Here is a 13,153-nt window from a genome sequence, read left to right as displayed (position 1 = left end):
TCGACATCGCAAGCCTGGGCCAGATGTAGATCGGTTGTGGCAGCTGATTGGCGTGGTACTTTCCCAGCACCCTGAGGCTTTTAAGGAGTCCACGGGAGCTGTGTATATTGCACTGTGTAAATGGACTCTGGAGGCTTGGGAAGACTACGTCGCCGCCACGAAATCCGACGGTCTTCCGGAGCCAATGCCACCCGAGTACATCAATGCAATCCGCAACAGTTGGACATCTAGGGCAAGGCCTGCGCTCCTTGACCAAGACTATGTCGGTCCCGGTAAGCTCCAGTCCGGGGTGCAGGATCGGAATCCGCCTCAGGCTGAAAACTTCGACTGCTATAATTTTCCCGACCTTGTCTCCTTTGAAACGGATCCGAATGAATGGATTCAATGGGAGCAGCTGCTTTCGGGGCAAAATGGCTTCGGCGAGATGGAGCACTTGTGACAGTGTTCCTGAGGGACCGTGGCTTTCTTCACACCAGGAAAATCTTCTCGACTCCCGGTCTCATTCGAGGCCAGGGAGCTGTAGGATCCCACTCAAAGACTCCGAGCCAGTGCCAGATCTTGCCAGCCTTGTCATTCGAGCCAATTACCCCAAAGACCGCGCCGTTGCAGGGTCCCCGGTAGACATGATAGCCGCTAGTGGCCATGATAGCTTTGGAAGGGAGCACAAACAACGCATGACGATATTTATGCAGCTGAAATTCCTCCTGGGCCCGACTCGACGGACAATCAAAACCCTTGCGCTCGCCGCGCACTAAAGCACCCTTCAACCCTTTTACGCTCAAGAATCTGCTTCGCGAGGTACCGGATACTTCAAATGTTGTGAACTGAGCATCGAGGCCTTCGTCTGTGATCAATGCAACGGATGTTCCGGCGCCGTCGTACACCAGATGCATTGATGGTGATTGTGTGCTCGATGTGATGGCAAGCCGGGATACCTCTGGTTGAGCTGGCGCCCAACCGAAGCCCTTGCATTGGAGCCTGGGATGGGCAGAGAACAATATTCCTGTATGGATGATAGTGTTGATCTTGGATTTCCAAAACATCTCGGCACTGTAGACCGGCGTGGTATCGTGCAGCAAGCTCATGATGACAGTGCTGTCACCCGGACGCGACGCGTGGCGATAAGCCAGCAAACAGATAGACTCTTCCACAGAGATATAACCGTCTCGCCGCCTGACAATCTCTCCTTGAGGATTCTTGGTGAACGGCGACGGAGGTTGGGCCGGAAGAAGCTGCTGATGTGTAAGGAAGAGGTTGGCGATGGCAATTGCGCCCTTTTCATGGACCCTTGTCAGGCATTCTTTGAATGAGATGATTTTGTTGTATTTGCACAGAAGATGGACGTTGTGACGGGCTCTCATCGACTCGAGCAATGTCCAAGACCTCACATTCCAGTCACAGACCAGAAGAGTGGAGAGCAAGGTCTCCATCGTCTCTATTGAGTCGTCGCAAATATCGATGGACATAATGTCGCGATCCCAGATGAGTGTCATCCTGCTCATAGTGAAAATTCTGTTTATATGAGCTATAGCCTCAGAACGCAGTTCGTGATTCTCTGGAATACAAGGCGTATCCATCCAGTAAGAGTCGCAGTCATTCTCGCGAGCCAGCTGAATGAGTCGTGCGTGAAGGCAAGTATTCATCCCTGTATCGGGCCTCCCTCCAGCACCGTGAGCCCACACATGTGAGACACTTAGTGTTTTTGGAGACGCTTGACAGTATCGAATGGTGGCGTTGTCAGAATCTTTGATGGATACCGCTCGTGCGTCCTCGACGTTACGATAACTGGCTTCGTCCCAGACCATCTTGTCACAGTCACCAGAACACCGGAAGTCGTGCGCCGATTGATCGACTATCTTCATGCCTGTAAAACGCTGGCAGTGCTCCGGTCCTTGTCCGTTGCAGGGTTGTGAAGACGCGAGAATACACCTTCCCGGCCTCTCGCCAAACATGGTACCGAATCTTTTTCGGAAGCCACGGAAATCTTGCCCAACGGAAGCTCTATCCAATTTCAACAGCCCAAAGGCCCAGCTGCACATGTACTGTGGCAGTTCCTCAGAGGGATTGGGGGTTGTCCCGTCGCCTGGCAGGGGCTGGTGCATATTCAGAGATGCATTTCGCTCGGCATCGTATCCGGCTCGTAGCTGTAAATCCAGATGATAATGGAAGTGAAGCATCAGAGCACGGCACCAACACGTCCAGAGGAAGCTTTGGGCGACTAGCCAATGCCGGTGATCGGCTGGATCGCTTGGGTTGGCCGCAAGGTTGAAAGCGGTTTCGACTAACTCTGCAAGGGTGTTAACATAGTGCTGTATCGTGCCAATGAACGTCAGCTCGTCACGGAGCTGGACAATCGTCAATGCAAGCCGGATGCAGTTCGTGTCAACCCAGTTGGTCACGAGCAACTCATGCCAGCTGTCCCGGTTCAGCACCAGATAGCCAGAGTGAAGGCTTCCGATATAGAGCCACGGCAATGCGCATTCTTTGAACTGTGCAGCGAGCGAGGCAGGAAGGTGCGGTGTTCGCGGTATCCGTGACAACAGAGCACATGCCTGATCAATGATAGCATCCTCACTGAGAACACCCTCAAAGTTGCAGCGGAGAAGGGATCCCACTGCCCGGTCTAGCAGGGAGATATGGTTCTCCAGATCTTGTGCGGCATAGTAATAGGCTTGACACCACTGCCGGGCTCGCCGCCTCTTCTCCTCACTGGTAAAGACTATCAGCTGGTCCTTGTCTGAATGGATACTGGTGCGGCGAGGAAGAAACATGGGCGGAGTGCCCTTTGAGTTGGCCTCTTTCCACTTGAGGCTGTCCCGGTATATTGACCTCACTCGGTCTCTGAACACGGCGCATGGGTCATCCTGGGCCATGCCGCACTGACACTGAGGGCCTATGCCGGGTCAGATGCACAGGTGCCAGGAAACAGGGAAAAGATGATGAACAAGGCCTGCAGTGCAACATTCATATATTGACCCAACAAGCGAGCCTTGGCATCATTGATCGTCTCTCAGTAGAGACAAGGCTGTGACAGCCTTGTCATCTCATTCAGTCGTCCAGCCATTTATGCAATGTATTGTATTGTCTCGGAGATGAATAATGACATGTTCATGGATAGAGGGGCTAGTGGATGTACCTGACGTTCCAGAGCCTTGATCGAACATGGATTTTTCTGCCCTAGACGTAATGTGTTGAGCTTCGCCCGTTTTTCAAAATCCCACAAGAGGCTGCAACGTAAGCCACTCAACAAGGTCGTCTACTATCGATTGGAATAATGCAGCACCCATATAGAGGGGCAGTACATCACAGCTTCGTGGTTCTCACTGAAAGGGGCACCCCCTTATCTGATTCATCTAACCTGGGCACCCTTCTGGATTGTTCGTCGTGATTGCTTGCGGGCTGATATAGGAACAAGGATAACATCGACAGCCTCTGGAAACATTTGCTCACAATGCCAGCCGGGAATCGAGGTGGTGGAAAGGCAATCACGGGACACAGCCAACGAGGAGGCAGGAGGATATTTGAAGATAGACAATGTTAATACAATGCATAATCGATCGACCCAATCATTGCTCATCCACATCACCAAGAGACTCGGGGCCATCCTCCACCGAGATCGACTTGATCCAGTTCCGCCCATTGCCATCCTGATGCTGCGCAAGAACCTTGCCATCACTGCCAAGCGCATCACCACCCTGGGCAACCTTCAATCCTGGTTAGGGTGCATATGCACTAGGAGCTGCAGTGTCGAGAAGAAGAAGGGTCATGTCGGTGTCGCTGCGGACTCCACGGTCAGAGTCTTCACTGGATGAATTGGTGTGAATGGAACATGGCTCTTGCTTGGTTCACCCTCCTACGTGGAATGTTCGTAGAAGCGGCATGAATACTCAGTCAGGGTCCCGAGCACATGTTCTCCATAGTCCCTTCTCCTGAAGGCCTGGATCAATCAGTCCTCATCGTCATCCCCACCCAATCCGGCATTCTTCCTCATCATGGCAACATCGTCCTCCAGATCTTGAATCTTTCTCGCCAATTTCTTCTTCAAGATGGCATTCGTCGTCTGCTTAAGCAGCTCTCTCTGCTCCGCAATCTTGTTCTGCATATCCTCGATTCTCTCCATGACCTGTCGTTTGTTTTCGTCACCTTCCTTTTCGGCATCGTCACGGTCTTCATCCTCATCCCCACCATCCTCGTCTTCATCCTCGTCTGAAGAAGCTTCCGCCGCTTCTGCGGAAACGGGGGTGTGTGCAGCAGTCATCGAAGGAGAGGCTGATGTGCTTGTTACTGCGAAAGACGAGTCGCCCACTTCTGGAGGATGTAAGGTACTTCGAGCTTGTGCGGCTGTGTCTGTGGCAGGTGCAGCATCCTCGTCGAAGAACATACGCTCTAGTGCATCGAGATCCTCTTGGCCGACCTCTTCCTGCACAGGAGTCTCGGTGAGCATCGGTGTTTCAACAATGGAACCATGCACACCGGGTGGTATGTCGAAATAATCCTCTGGTTCACCCTCAGCATCTTCGTCTTCTTCCAGTTCGGTGCTGTATCCTTGTTCGTCGAGACGCGGATCATGGTCCAGAAGTTGATATTTGGAGCTCAGGGCTGCCTTGTCCGCCTCGAGGAGAGCATGAACCCTCCTTTCAACCGCTTCGATATCATCCACACGCGCTCGTTTTGTTCTTGCAAATCGTCTCTTGCGTACCCATTTCATAGGGGCAGTGAGGCCATGAGCGTACTGATAGGTCTTGGGGTCAACATCTTCGGGTAGGGGATAATTCCTGGCTTCCTCCTCGTTGTTACAGCGGCCAAGCACCAAGAGCATCTGGCAGATGTCTATACTCTTGATCCACCCTTTCTTGTCCCAGGATTTCATTCCTTCAACGATGCATGGGAGATCGACCAGTGAGGTAGCGTACTTGTGGTCCTTGATCTGTAGAATACCTCTCCTGCCTAGCGTATCGAGCATCCTTAGGTTGACGTGTGCACCTCTCGTCAGGACCTGACCGGCTGTCCCATCCTCGATCACTTTTCTCAAGTAATCACAATCCTCTCCAGGTTGCATTCGAAGAACAAAGCCTTCGTGTATGACTGGATCGGCTTCGCGACCAACAAGCGTCTCACCCTTATCGTTCTGATATTCGCTCTCGAGTTCCGAGTCGTAGCCCACGCCCAACGGGCGCTTGGGGATCTTGCCCTTGATTTTGAAAGCCAGGTGTGCTGTCCCTGAGGGCTTGGGTGCGGACGCAGGGGTAGGCTGGGATGATTTCTTGAACGTGAGTTTTCGAAATGCGGCAGGCTTTGGGGGTGCTGGTGCTGGCCGATTGCCTTCATCATCTTCCTCGCCCGCGCGTGATTCACGTTTGCGTTTCTTGGAGGACGACCCCGGAGTTGCGGCGGCGGTATCTGTGTCCTTCTTCTTTCTCTTTGGGTTTTGCGCCTCTTCAGGGCCTGTCCGAGGGGTGGTTGTGCCTGGGAGTTTGAGCTTGATGGACGGCGTCCTTACTGCACTCTGAGGCGCCGGGGTCTGCACCGGTGCAGGTTGTATTCCTCCAGCTTGAGAGACTGCAGGCTTGCTGGGGAACTTGAGTTTCAGGGATGGGCGCTTTGCCTTGTCAGGGGGTGGAAGAGGCGCGTCGGACATCTCGAATTCGGCCTCGTCGCTGTCGTCGTGGGCTACAGAGTAACTGTCGCAGGAAGGCGAGGTAGGTTCATTCTCCTCGTTGGAATTACAGGCGACAGGAGAATCGTCGAGGAAGTGCTGGACTTCGGGCTCTAGTTTGACAGTGACGGACTTGTGTCTGCCTTTCGTAGGGGATGGTTTGGGATGGCTCTTTCTGATGCCGGAAGATGGATGTGGTTTGAGGATGGATCTGGCTTGAGGTTGCTGCCGATGAGCTGGACTATGCAGCCGGATTCTGGGCTTGACTGGGGCACACTTGGACGCCACGGCGGCTTTGCTCTGGCCATGCTTCGGCGCCTGTTTGGCGGTGATGGGGAGCTCGTCATTGGGGGCAAGCGCCCCGTCAGGCGCCTGTGTTGATAGTGGGGGTGTGGCGATCCGGTCGCCAGCCGCCGCGGCCTGCTGGAAGGTGGTGTCGTTATTGGCGAAGCCCTGGATGCAGGTGCCTAGCGAGCCTGGGCGGCCGGGGGAGCCTGGCTGGTGAGGCGCTGTCGGCAGTGCAGGATCATTGCCGCCAGCCCCAGAACGTGGCATGTCATTTGAATCCAACGAATTCTCTTCCGCACCATCTTGGAGTTCTGCATTCGTAGCCTCTTCCTTCTTGACAAACGGGTTGTTGTATCGAACGGCGTCATTCAACGTTACCGGCCATCGCAGCAGCAACTCAGGCCTGAGCCCCAGTCGCACATAGGAGGCTGATGGTGACTCAGGCAGTCGGTAGTGCTCCAGCTTTTTGCACTTCACCCAACGCACCAGCGGGTTTGGAACGGGATTTGGATAAGCACGAAGAGCTGGATCACCGACTGGCGCTGGATTTGCCTTCTCTCGCGATGGCCTAGCCATCTTGACTATCTCACTCTCTCTTTTGTGGAATCTGGTTGACCCACGAAAAAACTTTTGTTCTATGTTTTGAGCAGAAACGCGTCGAGTAGGGCAGTCACAATGACTTCAGCCGACCTTCACACCGCGCTTTTACGCCCGGCAGTTCTTCAAATCCTTCGCGCCGCTGGCTTCAGCTCCGCGCGGCCAGTTGTAATCGATACCGTCACGGATCTTGCAGCCCGCTATCTTCTCTTACTGGCGTCTTCGACCGCCCAAAACGCGTTCAATACGCACAACACTTTCGTGCCGACTATCCAGGATGTGAGACTTGCGCTGACCCAGGCCGGGGCGTTGGCGCCGCAGATGAATACGGTGGAGGAGAGCTTGAGAGGGGATGTGGAGGTTGTGGAGGGAGTGTGGGTGCCGTTCGAGGATTTACGAGGCGTCGAGGCCTTCGTGAACTGGGCGTATGGGCCAGTCAACAAGGAGATCCGGAGGATTGCGGGCTTTGGCGACGATGTGAACGTGGAGGAGATTGCGGCAGCCTTGGATGAGCAGGAAGATTATCTGTCTGGTAAGTTCAATTCTCAACTTTTGTTGAACGATTGTTTTGAATTTTGCAGAGTTTGCTCGCAAAATCTGGAAAGTCGCGTGTGAGTGACAGAAATGTGAACTGACATTGTCGTTCGCGCCGGGCAGCGTTGAAGAAGCGTCACAGCAAAACCGGCGAAGCCGTCCGCTACCAAGGCACCGTTCTCGGCAAGGATACAGAATTACAAGCGGTATCAATCGTGGGCGGCCCTGCAGCTTCGATTGCAGAATGGGCACAACAGGCCTTGGCCAGCACACGAACCTACTCCAGCCTGCGCCCTGGACAAGAAGAGGGTGCGACCCCAGCGACATCTGGCATTAGCAGTGCACCGCTCACCCCGATTGAATCTGAATGAAAGGGAGATCGATAGCGCGCTGTTGCTATCCATACCGGAACAAACCCTTTAGGTGCGGCAGAAATATCATCGTGCATCAACAGCCTCATCCATAGATGCCAAGGCCAAAGTTCAACGCCCACTTCACTGTTCAAACGAGCACATTCCTGAGAAGAGCCTAGTCTCGGACCATACTACCGTACACAATACTAGGCCTAAAATCCAGTCTTCATACCCAAATTGGCTACTGATAGCACGAAATGATGAGGCCGCGAGCCTTTCTGCACAGGCAGGAAACACATGTGTTGGAAAGAGACGTTCACAGAGCATGTTCCAAGCAGAAGCCAACAGCTACAGCCCGCAGTGATAATGGTGCCAAAGAATCAAATGATTCACGGCGGAACAGCCAGGGCAGGCGGTTGATCCTAGCCATTGACATGAGATACATCAAGCTACCGCCCAGGGAGGGGAGGGGGAAGGTCAGACTGGCGCCATTGTGCAGCAATCTGCACAACTTAGAAGGCAGCCTTGAACAGATCCTGTTCTCAAACAATGAGGATGATTAAATTTGGCCCAAAGTATCTGGTCATGATATTACACTATGCCTTCTCCAAAACTGTCCTCCCACGAGACTGGGGCGCTAGATGCGTCCTCCTCGTAATAATGGGTAACATTACTATTGCCGACCTCGCCGGGATTCTCGATGTCTGTCTTGCGAGGAAAACATGATCATCAGGCATCCTCCATATCCGCCCAGGCAGCCTTCCTCTTTGGCGGGATGACAACACGATGCCCCACCCGCGATGAAGGACTCACAGCGGCGGCGTCGAAGCTCGAGTCCGAGGCAGACAGCGCGGGACCAAAGTGCGTGACGAACGTCGTCAGAACATTCCCGTCGCCGAGGGTGCTCATTGCAAACCAATCGCCTGTGGTCGGGGTTGCCGTGCCATTGGTCTGCTGGTCGGGCGATGGAGGGATGGCTGTAGGTATGTCCGGGGGGGAGCCAGGGGAGGCCACGGTGGAGTTATCACCTGTGGGCGACGCTTCTGTCGAGGAAGCAGGTGACGCCTCACTGGTGGCGTTAGAAGGGGCGAGCGCGGTCGGCTGAGACGTGCTTCCTGGGCTTCCAGTCGACGTGGGGGTACTGTTCGCGGTGTTTGAATTGTCACGATAGGTCGATGCCGACGGCGTGGTCCAGTTCCAGTCCCTCCATAGATATGAAGGGGTCAGGGAACACGGCGCGCTGCTTGTTGCATTGGTCCAGTACGGCGATGAGGTTATACTCGCTGGTGGAAGACCCGAGTTGCCGCTAATAGCTGACGTTGTGGTTGTGTTAGATAACCCCGTTGCAGTTGAGTTGCTCGGCGACATGTCGGTGCTAGATGCCGTTGCATTAAGAGCAGATGAGGGCACTGGCAAAACGGAAGAGGTTGGCGTCCATGTTGCATTACCAGCCGACGATGTCACGAGTGAGGATGTAGGTGACACTGAGTCCGTAGGAGGCATCGCTTGGGATTCCGAGTTATCTGTGGATGCTGAATTTGATATCGCCGAGATGATAGACGAGTTGGAAGATGATGTCGTAGAGACCAATGGCTGGCTTGTCGAAACAATGCTCGTCGTATTATTGCCTATCACAATTGTCATGGTGATGGCTGCAGACTCTGTGGGCCATGTTGAACTGCTCTCCGAGCCTGTGCCACTCAGGCCTGTCGTGGCCTGGCCGGAAGTTGCAGACGAGGTATGATTATGTCTCCCCGTAACAGTGGCTGTCAGTGTGATCTCCTCGGGTGGTGGAGTTATTGGGGACGGTGTAATTGGCGCTGGAGTAGCCTCCATAGTGACAGTGATCACAGTGCTATCGCCTTCAAACCAGGTGGCTGTCTCAACTGGTGAGGTATATCCCCAAGCTGATGAGGAAACATTGGTCCACAGTGGACTATCTGTAGGACTTCCTGTGGCCCACACCGAGTATGTGCCGTTGCGTGGGCCACAGCTTGAGCCTGATAGATATGAACAAGAGAAATTGAAGGGAGGGAGGGACCAAATCGTTGTGGTGGACCGAAGCGTTGTGGTGGTTGTTGAGGAGATGTTGGGCCCTGACGTGATTGTTCCATTTGATATAGAAGTGCTCGATTGGGAGGAAGGAGCCGGAAGAGTACTATCACCTGAAGTGATTGTTACATTGCTGACCAAAGAATTTGTTGGTGTAAATGCAGTATTGCCGGTAGTAGATGTCACGTTACCGGACCACGAGCTTGTTGAAGAGCTTGGTATCCCACTGATGGCTGAAATTGCCGGCTCATTTGAGAAAGGCGGTGTTGTAGCAAATGTACTCTGCTCTGGACTGATCCTGAAGCTCCGAGAACTGCTGTCGCTGGCAGAAGTCGCACTTGGAACGATCCCTGATCCTGAGGAAGGACATGGGAAACCACCGAATTCACCTCCACAAGGTCCGTGAGATGGATAGCCCGTAGGCTGAGACTGCCCTGTTCCAGAATGCTCAACTCCCCAAGGCGACGGGGCATCGGTGTCGTTCCCATAAAACCACGGCTGGGTTTCATTGTCACAACGACGGACAAGTCGGTTATGCACGACTTAGTCTCTGTCAGCAATCAGATGATGGGGAGTTGGATGTCAAAGGGAACACACCTGGACGCTGCTCTGCAGATATCAGCACAAAGCCTGCAAGGCTGATTAAAAGAGTGACTAGAACGCTCGTCATTGTGTACAGAAACCTCAATAGTCCAGACCTAAAGGTGTCTTCTAGGAAAGATGAATGTGCTTTCGACAGACAACTTTATATTGCTCGCAGGATCGAGCTCCTGGAAGATTCTTCGAGACGGTGCATGGAGTTTCGTCGCCGCATTGAGTTTCCGCCATAAGCACCTTTGCGAAGGCTCATAATATGATGGAAGATTCGGCGACTGTCATGCGCAATCTCGCGTGGAAGTTCCTGTCCGCAAGTGGAGCAAATATATTCCAAAATGTCCACTCGTTGTTTCTGTCATATTCATGATGGCGACTTGCTTCATGCTCAAGCTCAAGGACGAAGAAAGACTCGTGTTTCGAGCGGTAAAACCGTAGCGGAAGCGGCTGCATTATACCGTCAGAAGTATTTTGGTTATATCAACTGGGAATCCATCAAGCACAGATTTGAAGTTGAAATTGGTATTATCGTGGAGTCGCCAGAATTGCCATCCAGCGACATGGAACTGATCGTCGACGGACAGAATTGGATGTTTAACCGCATCACTTGTGGATGCTATCTTTTTGGTATCGGAGAGGTGCATGAGGACGCGGATAGCTTGCAGCGGTGCCTGGCATCGGGCAGATGTTGTACACTTTCTCCTCGGACCGATATAGGACGACGTTGTGATAGACACCAAGAAAAGCTTCTGAGTAAACACGCATTCTGGACCTCTTCACGACTTTGTCTGCCTCAAATGCTGGGCACATTGAGAAATGCTGAGAAGTGTGAAGGATGTTGGCTGCGTAGGAGACGACCTAGTAACCACACGGCATGCAGCTATGCATACTGCATAGATCGCCGGCTTTGAGCGAACTTGACCGAAACTATCTTCCCAGATTCGTGCCACCAGAAGCGAAGGGTGCTGCTGCAGGGACACGGCCCATGCAGCTACCCCCCTGTGAGTGAGTTTGACACATCACGAGCTCGACGGTACGACGTTCGATCTTCTATGATGTTTTTCTGTACACATGATAAATCGCAACGGAAGGGTAAGGGATTAATTTCGGCACCGGCTCAGATGCTGAAGCAGAGTGGCAGAAGGCTGTGTCGACGATGCCACAACAAGGTGCTCAGATAAAGAACGACCTGTTGTCCAGCTTTCCGAACATTTCATGGCGGCCGCACTCGGAACTCGCCGTCGCTACTGTCACGAGGGGTATTGCACTTGCGTACCGCCTTGACAGAATAGTTGACCGTCACCCTGTGATAGCTCCAGTAGCGCGGGAGAGGGTTAAGTGCCAGTTGCCTGTTTCAAGAAGCTGCCGGGGCGACGAACCTATGAGACTGCCAACACGTTCTCTTGCACTGAAGCTTGGGATGGAAGTATCAACAAAGTGTTGGGCTGCCAAAACAAGTCGCGCAGCGCATTTTCTGTCGTATCGGTGATAAGATCCGCTAGAGGTCTGTTCGAAGTGCAGTCACTGTCCTCCGTGAGTCGCTTTGCGCGCTGGTAGCAATGTAATGCAAAGGAGTAGCGTTTATTCTGAAGGAACCATTGCGCAAGGGCCATTGTCGCGGGGGATTGGGTTTCCACGTTGGCATGATGCGACGGCCTGTCCGTAAACTTGTTTGAGTAGATTCCAGCCATGACTTCGATCCTCAGCATGGCGTTGTTGGCCTCCGCCTCGAGCGCTGAACCTAGATGAGATCCCAGTCCTGGCGAGCGGGATCCCTCCAGCCGCATCAGGCACAGCTCGAGCTCTGCCAGCCTTGCAAGCGCCGAATTAGCCCCGTACTGTTGCATCCATAGATTTTGAATATCAGCAATCAACTGTTGGCCTTCTTCGGCTCGACCCGTGCGCGAATAAAACTGTGAGCGGCCCATCTGCTGGACCAATGTCTGATATGCATCATGCCCAAAGGTTTTCGACAGTGCATCGATAATGCATTTGAACACAAGCTCGGTGACGTGAGTCTTCAAGGAAGGATCGAATTCGGACTTTAGCAGGATCGTGAGGGGGTGCTTGGTGCCTAAAATCGTGGATGCGAGATCAGCCACATGCGGCCTGATCTTGGTATGGAGATCTGAGGCATGGACCATGTTGATTCCATACGCAAGTTCAACGAGAGTGAACAACAGTTCGGGGTGAGGATTCCGAAGGATCGGCGGAATGGCATCCAAAGTATGTCTGAGAACCGCAAACGCAGCGTCCGTCTTTCTGAGCTCCAAGAGGTCCGTCACAACGTAGAAAGCCTCTCTGAAGATCTCCACTTCGCCATTGAGGTCAAAGACTGTTGGATCACGCTGGACAAGCGAGGACCACGATGAGGCATATTGTCCCATCATCCAATTGAATGACTCGCTCAGAACATGCTCGATCTTCAGATCATCACTTGGAGGCTTGAGAGCTGTCGGTCCTCCTGCTCTCCACCGAAACATCAACGCCGTCTTAGGATCCCGCGTGTGAGTGTTTCGTCGTGCTTGCGGCCGGCAGGGGCGAGTAAAAGGGCCGACATTTTGCGTTGGCAATACAGCCCCTGCAGTCTCCTCCTCTTCAACTTGCGGTTGCTTCCTTTGCGGTCGTAGGACCAGTGGTTTTCGGAGAGCTGAATGATTCTGGTGGCGGAAAACGTCGGTTAAACGCTTTTTCTGGTGAATCCCCATGGCAACATGACGCCTGACTATGTTTTGGTTGTGCCCAGATGTGTCTTGGACGTCGATGAAGACGAGTTCTGGCATGATCAAATGTCATCGAAAGAGATTACTAGACGTCGCATGCCTGCAACGGTGATAAATCGGCATGATCCGACGGGACCCGGTCAGGTTAGCAGCACATGTCAACGACAAGAGCCGGGTTGCAGCGCATTCGAGGAGGAAAACACCATTGGGATATTTCGGAAGAGGTGTTCTTGGATGATCCGCTATCGCTGGGTCAGCCAGTCTGTTGAGATAACAGTGAACTGATAAACGTTGTTGCTAGAAAGATCCAAGAGACGAAATGAAAGGACTCGCCATCTTGGCCCTCGTGTTGATCG

General features: G+C 53.1%; 4 protein-coding genes across 4 annotated transcripts; 1 reads left to right on the top strand and 3 right to left on the bottom strand.

Moving 5' to 3' along the window:
• Positions 1 to 3,157: 3,157 nt before the first annotated feature.
• On the bottom strand, positions 3,158 to 6,520 carry PV07_10989 (uncharacterized protein; the record flags this gene model as incomplete). The annotated part of the gene is made up of 1 exon (XM_016398377.1): positions 3,158 to 6,520. The coding sequence occupies one exon, from the start codon at positions 6,518 to 6,520 to the stop codon at positions 3,947 to 3,949; it is 2,574 nt and encodes an 857-aa protein (XP_016242939.1). The 3' UTR covers positions 3,158 to 3,946.
• Positions 6,260 to 8,128, top strand: PV07_10988 (uncharacterized protein). Its single transcript, XM_016398376.1, has 2 exons — positions 6,260 to 7,073; positions 7,199 to 8,128. Exons 1-2 carry the CDS (start codon positions 6,620 to 6,622, stop codon positions 7,444 to 7,446), a joined length of 702 nt encoding a protein of 233 aa, XP_016242938.1. The 5' UTR covers positions 6,260 to 6,619; the 3' UTR covers positions 7,447 to 8,128.
• On the bottom strand, positions 7,989 to 11,012 carry PV07_10987 (uncharacterized protein). Its single transcript, XM_016398375.1, has 2 exons — positions 10,078 to 11,012; positions 7,989 to 10,022 (listed from the first exon to the last, which is right to left on the bottom strand). Exons 1-2 carry the CDS (start codon positions 10,148 to 10,150, stop codon positions 8,158 to 8,160), a joined length of 1,938 nt encoding a protein of 645 aa, XP_016242937.1. The 5' UTR covers positions 10,151 to 11,012; the 3' UTR covers positions 7,989 to 8,157.
• On the bottom strand, positions 11,011 to 13,104 carry PV07_10986 (uncharacterized protein). Its single transcript, XM_016398374.1, has one exon. It carries the CDS (start codon positions 12,855 to 12,857, stop codon positions 11,454 to 11,456), a length of 1,404 nt encoding a protein of 467 aa, XP_016242936.1. The 5' UTR covers positions 12,858 to 13,104; the 3' UTR covers positions 11,011 to 11,453.
• Between the last annotated feature and the right edge of the window lie 49 nt (positions 13,105 to 13,153).

The sequence above is a fragment of the Cladophialophora immunda genome (assembly GCF_000835495.1).
Source record: "Cladophialophora immunda strain CBS 83496 unplaced genomic scaffold supercont1.7, whole genome shotgun sequence".
Classification (NCBI taxonomy): Eukaryota; Fungi; Ascomycota; class Eurotiomycetes; order Chaetothyriales; family Herpotrichiellaceae; genus Cladophialophora; species Cladophialophora immunda.
The sequence above is the reverse complement of the archived record's forward strand: the minus strand, read 5'-3'. Positions and strand labels throughout refer to the sequence as shown.

Coding starts and splice junctions, on each gene's coding strand:
- PV07_10988 (XM_016398376.1), top strand. CDS start 6,620: ATGACTTCAGCCGACCTTCACACCGCGCTTTTACGCCCGGCAGTTCTT. Junction 7,074..7,198: donor GCAGGAAGATTATCTGTCTG/GTAAGTTCAATT, acceptor CGCGCCGGGCAG/CGTTGAAGAAGCGTCACAGC.
- PV07_10987 (XM_016398375.1), bottom strand. CDS start 10,150: ATGACGAGCGTTCTAGTCACTCTTTTAATCAGCCTTGCAGGCTTTGTG. Junction 10,023..10,077: donor ATCTGCAGAGCAGCGTCCAG/GTGTGTTCCCTT, acceptor ACAGAGACTAAG/TCGTGCATAACCGACTTGTC.
- PV07_10986 (XM_016398374.1), bottom strand. CDS start 12,857: ATGCCAGAACTCGTCTTCATCGACGTCCAAGACACATCTGGGCACAAC.